Source organism: Anoplopoma fimbria, chromosome 5, assembly GCF_027596085.1.
Source record: "Anoplopoma fimbria isolate UVic2021 breed Golden Eagle Sablefish chromosome 5, Afim_UVic_2022, whole genome shotgun sequence".
Classification (NCBI taxonomy): domain Eukaryota; kingdom Metazoa; phylum Chordata; class Actinopteri; order Perciformes; family Anoplopomatidae; genus Anoplopoma; species Anoplopoma fimbria.
Window position 1 is genome coordinate 10,046,447 of NC_072453.1, and position 6,000 is coordinate 10,052,446.

At 40.0% G+C, this 6,000-nt stretch overlaps 1 protein-coding gene across 1 annotated transcript in view; it reads right to left on the reverse strand.

Annotated features, from left to right (window-relative positions):
* Positions 1 to 5,541, reverse strand: part of LOC129091326 (formin-like protein 1) — a 28,954-nt gene extending 23,413 nt beyond the window's left edge. The window contains exon 1 of the mRNA XM_054598904.1: positions 5,398 to 5,541. Within this exon, the coding sequence (XP_054454879.1) occupies positions 5,398 to 5,541 (144 nt within the window). The remainder of the gene's footprint in view (positions 1 to 5,397) is intronic.
* Between the last annotated feature and the right edge of the window lie 459 nt (positions 5,542 to 6,000).

A 6,000-nucleotide genomic window follows, 5' to 3' on the forward strand; every position in this document is an offset into this window, starting at 1 on the left:
CTTTTTGCTAGTTTATTCTTAATTTATTACGTTTATTAATAAGCTGATCCGATAAAACGTAGACAGACTGTCAGAGATGGCTTGCTTTATAGTTAAATGAACTGAAAAAACACACTGAAAAGATCAAAGTTTTAAGATGAAAACATGGACAACTCCTCTGGTAGAGACCTGTCAATCACTGTGTAGCCCCGCCCTAAAGCATACCCTGCTTTATGGTCTATTTGACTCTAAATGGACCATCATTTACTAAATGAACATCATGCTGTATTGAAGAAGACTTGAAACTAGAGATTGAGACCATAAACTCATGTTTACAATGTTTACTGAGGGAATAAATCAAGAGAGAAGTAGAGTCATTTTCTCATAGACTTCTATACAACCAGAGGAGTCGCCCCCTATAAGACATTTCACTTTCACATTGGCTTCACTCTGCAGAACCGCAGGTTTACGTCTGTTTAGTCCAAATCAAGAAGAAGCATATTGTGATATTCTATCCAGTTGTTTGTCTCTTTCTGGTTTCAACATGACCATGACCCTGTGCATAAAGCCATGTCCACGAACAAAAATGCAAAATACTCGACTTTGACGATTTCGCATCAATAGAAGATGTTACAAAATGTTATTGTCAAAACTAGTGTTTTCTTATCTTTGTTTCGATATACTTTACAGGTCTTGATACTATTTAAATATACCTGTATTTTTAAATATTACCTGTATGGCTTCATTTTTCTGCATATCGTACTGAAATGCGTACTGAAAGAAACTGCTTCTTGTAAACAAACAAAAGTTTACATTCTGTGTTAGTCACTAAAACATCTCAAACCTTGAGGTCTTAACAAATGATTTAAATGACTTTTCTTACTCATAAAACACTTGCAAAGCCTTGGAAGAAGTCTTCTTCTTCACTGCCTTTGTTGGCGCATTGATGTGTTTCTTCCACCTCTAGATCAGATAGGTAGTGTGACACCATTGTCACCATATCCAGGTGTTGTTAGAGCACCAGAGTTTAGGAACGACAATTTCTCCAATCACATGTATTGTTTTGGTCGTCCACATACTTTCGGTCATTTCCTGTAACAGGAGACACTGTTGCTTAGCAGCAATCAGCTGTTGTTGCAACTCTGGTGTTTTTATTGTGTATCACTTTTGCTGACTTGGATGTTTGAGGCTTCTGTAATAACGAATATAGAAACATTGCATGCTGGATAAAACTTTACATACGTATTTTAATGCCTGGATTTCCCGAGTCAAAACCTCATTGAACAATGTCATTGATTCACCAGTGACCAGCATTCCTCCATAACTTCATTTTCTCTTCACGACTTCCTTCACTGAGATGTTTCTCCTGCCCCCCCATTTTCAGACCTGGAGGTTGCTGCATTGTGAAGATATGGCTTTAAAATGTCTTTTTTGTAGAGATAATATCCCTAATATTCTGTTTAACAAAAAACTTAAAAAATCTTTACTGAACTTCACACAAGTGAGTAAATGTTCTCTCCTTTTCTCTGTCCTAGTCTGTAAATACAGTACACAAATCCACAGATGTACATTTACAATTCCACTCACTGCTGCATTCCCTGTTGGGAAATATGCAAAGTGTTATGTAAAACACTGTGGTGGGGGGGTTCTCTACGTAAATGACTATGTGACTGAACAGAGTCACACTCAGCACAGCGCTGTGAGAATCTCTGTCGCTCTGATATTGATTCTCTCAGTTTGAAAACACTGCAGTGGCATCAGACAAATCCATCACAATATGAGTGAAGCTTCCATAAAAGCTGCTCAGGAAAAAAAGGCGTTTTAGAGCACATAGATATCGCATGTTCACATGCAAATGTGAGCACACACATTATCGTCCACCTTCCACATCAAGTCTGACACTTTGAGCCTCTGCAGAATGAGAACAGGGACAGTTTGCAGCATCGTTCACTTTTACCTCCTCACACACACACACACACACACACACACACACACACACAGAGGCTGGTTTGTATGCAGACAGAGTACTTTCTCCATTTAGAACAGGGGATTTTGCTTTGCAGACTCAGCAGAAGCAGAGGTGGGGGGTGTGTGTGACTGTTGATGGAAGAGATGATCTATATATTTTGTGGGATACGATGGCGCTGAAGCAAAAATAACATATTCAGCATGGTTTCAGATGCAGCAAACAGTTAAACTGCAGCAGCGTGATGTTTGTATTTGCACAGGAGAGACTGCACATGATGGAGCAGGAAAAAAAAAACCTGCAGCCGTTGGCATAAGACGTATGCTGTTGTCACATTAATTCATTGCAGTGGTCATCCAACGACCCCCAGCCTCAGCCTGAACACACAAATCAGTCCGCTGCAACGCAGACTGAAGCTACTGTGTGTACCAGTATACTATAAGCAAAGACATCATATGCAAACACGTCTCCATGCAAAACAACAGACATGAATAGATGCTTTAGCTGGTTCAGGTGAAGATATATCGTATCGCTTGTCAACATATGGTGTGTTTCAAACTAGAGTCAGACATGTTGAAACAGGTATAAATACTAATTAATGAATGATAAAAAATGCAGTTCAATATGTTAAATCCCTGTCTAGATACTTCGGTGTACTTTTCGGTGTGGGGCTGTTTTTCCTGAACCCTCAGTTGGGAAATCTAAAAGCTATAGATGCAGCTTATAATGCCTTGTTTATGAAGACTCACTCTTATATTTCATTAAATTAGGGCTGCACAAAACTTTTTATAAACATCGCAAAATGGACAACTGCAATTTATAAACCACAGGAGGCTCAGTATTTGTTAAAAGTAGGCTTGGCAATCTTATTTAGAAACATATTTTTTATGTTTTTGTTGAAAATCAATGAATCAATTAAATTAAACGGAGAAAAGAATCTGGTGTCTGTAGCTGTTACAGGACTGAAATGAACTTGTTCAATCATTTCATTGGGCTCGAACGTAATGATTGGACGGGCTGAAACTACTTAGCTAGGTTCAGGAAAAGGTTGTTAAAACTAATTATGAAAGTTACGTTCCAGAAGTTAACTAACTAACACTAACTTCTCGTTTCACACAGGGAACGAAATGCGGTCTCCTGCAGGAAATACGGGATATTGAATACGAATTACGGCGCATTAGTTTTCTGAGGTGCATTTCAGACTTTCACAGAGTTAGATTCAAAGATTTCCTGTTGAAAAAATATATCAGCTCTTCAGCAGAGATAATTCGAGGTTAGGTTTTGCACTAGCGGAGTGTTTTATGCTCACACTCATTGATCGAACTGCCTCAGTGGAACCGAATAGCGTTTATCTGAGCTTTAATTGATCTCCGTCCACCTTCAGGAGGGTCATAACTGACAATAAACCTCTAATCACAGATCAGCTCGACATGATGTCACGTCACATGATGTCACGTCCCATCATGCACCTCAGAGACTCCGATGATAAGACTAAAGGAATGCTGCTCATCATACAGCGAGTCGTCCGGCCACATATTGAACATAGCTGCTCCGTCTCTGCCCTGTTGTTATCCAGCTGTCACCACGTAGTTATTGTAAACAGGAGAAACATCTCAGTGGAGGAAGTCGTGAAGAGAAAATGAAGTTATGGAGGAATGCTGGTCACTGGTGAATCAATGACATTGTTCAATGAGGTTTTGACTCCAGGCATTAAAATACGTATGTAAAGTTTTATCCAGCATGCAATGTTTCTATATTCGTTATTACAGAAGCCTCAAACATCCAAGTCAGCAAAAGTGATACACAATAAAAAACACCAGAGTTGCAACAACAGCTGATTGCTGCTAAGCAACAGTGTCTCCTGTTACAGGAAATGACCGAAAGTATGTGGACGACCAAAACAATACGTGTGATTGGAGAAATTGTCGTTCCTAAACTGTGGTGCTCTAACAACACCTGGATATGGTGACAATGGTGTCACACTACCTATCTGATCTAGAGGTGGAAGAAACACATCAATGCGCCAACAAAGGCAGTGAAGAAGAAGACTTCTTAAAAAGGCTTTGCAAGTGTTTTACGAGTAAGAAAAGTCATTTAAATCATTTGTTAAGACCTCAAGGTTTGAGATGTTTTAGTGACTAACACAAAATGTAAACTTTTGTTTCTTTACAAGAAACAGTTTCTTTCAGTACGCATTTCAGTACGATATGCAGAAAAATGAAGCCCCAAAAAAAACCCGGACAAAATACAGGTATATTTAAATAGTATCAAGACCTGTAAAGTATATCGAAACAAAGATAAGGAAAACACTAGTTTTGACAATAACATTTTGTAACATCTTCTATTGATGCGAAATCGTCAAAGTCAAGTATTTTGCATTTTTGTTCGTGGACTTGGCTTTATGCACAGGGTCATGGTCATGTTGAAACCAGAAAGAGACAAACAACTGGATAAAATATCACAATATGCTTCCTCTTGATTTGGACTAAACAGACGTAAACCTGCGGTTCTGCAGAGTGAAGCCAATGTGAAAGTGAAATGTCTTATAGGGGGCGACTCCTCTGGTTGTATAGAAGTCTATGAAAAAATGACTCTACTTCTCTCTTGATTTATTCCCTCAGTAAACATTGTAAACATGAGTTTATGGTCTCAATCTCTAGTTTCAAGTCTTCTTCATTACAGCATGATGTTCATTTAGTAAATTATGGTCCATTTAGAGTCAAAGAGACCATAAAGCAGGGTATGCTTTAGGGCGGGGCTACACACTGATTGACAGGTCGACACCAGAGATGTATACGCCATCTCTACGTCCCTCCTCCTCAGTCCACATACGGTCACTTTTGTTTATCTGTTGCAAAAAAAAGCGACGAACGTTATCTAAGATGACAACGCCGAAATCAGCGAAATTCAAGGCTTCAAAACATCAATTTACAAACCATTGTTTGACATCACAATGACTACGTCAACTTCGTATATACTCTATGGGACCAAGAGGTTTAGACCAGACAGAGTACACCCAAACTGTGTCCACATACTTCTGGCCACATAATGCATAACTCTTTGTAACATTTAACCTTTTTCTAAAAATGTAATCTCATGACATATATCTTCATAAAGAAGTTGATCTAACATGAATTTGAATTTGTGATGAATAAAAACTTTAGCTGCACCTTTTATTAGCTTGTAAACAATCTGACTCCCCCCAATCCTCCCCCCTCCCATCATTCTTCTGCAGTGAGCCTAATGCTGCAGTAAGCTCCAGTATAAAGGACCTCTTATGTATCTTTCCACAGTGGCATTGTGTACCTGGCACTGTGATAAGCTCGTCCTGAGGACGTGCACATTTCCAACATATTCCAAATTCTTTGTTTCTTTTTGCACTCTGTTTCCCTGTTGCTCTTTTTCTCCTCATGTGAGAGCTGACATGTGAACTACACAAAGTCACAACTCACCAGCACTGCACTGAAGCGCTGCTCCAGTTCCTCCTCAGGTGGCATCGGGAGTTTGTGGGGGCCCGTGGAGCCTGGAGGGGCCGACGTCGCTGCTTTGCCATCCTTCCCCTGAGGAACCTCCATGCTTCCTGCTGCGTTTCCCATGATTTTAAATACAGTAGATCCAAGAAAATACTCCCAAAAACCTCCCTCGATATTAAAATGACAATCTGACAATGAAAAAAATATTTTGTATGTAGTTATTCAAAGTTTGAGGCTCTGTGACGCTCTGGCCTGTGACCTTTCGTTATTTCCATGACCCCGGCCCCATCAGTCTGTTGACCCAAGCTCGTTACTTGTCCATATTCTCAAACCAGGAGAAAGCAGTGGGGTGAAATCCACCCCTGCCTCCGAACGAGATCCTGATGCATTATGAAACCCTAGAGAGAGGGGAAGGGGATATCCTGAGAGTGACAGGCCGAGTGACAGCTGAGTGAAAGAGAAAAAAGGGGGAGGAGAGAAGAGTTCAGAGGCGATGGCTGCGATGAGAAGAGGAACAAATTAAAAGGTAAGATACTTCTGTGTTTCCCTCTGCACAGGTGGGATTAAACTCTGAAAGGAAAC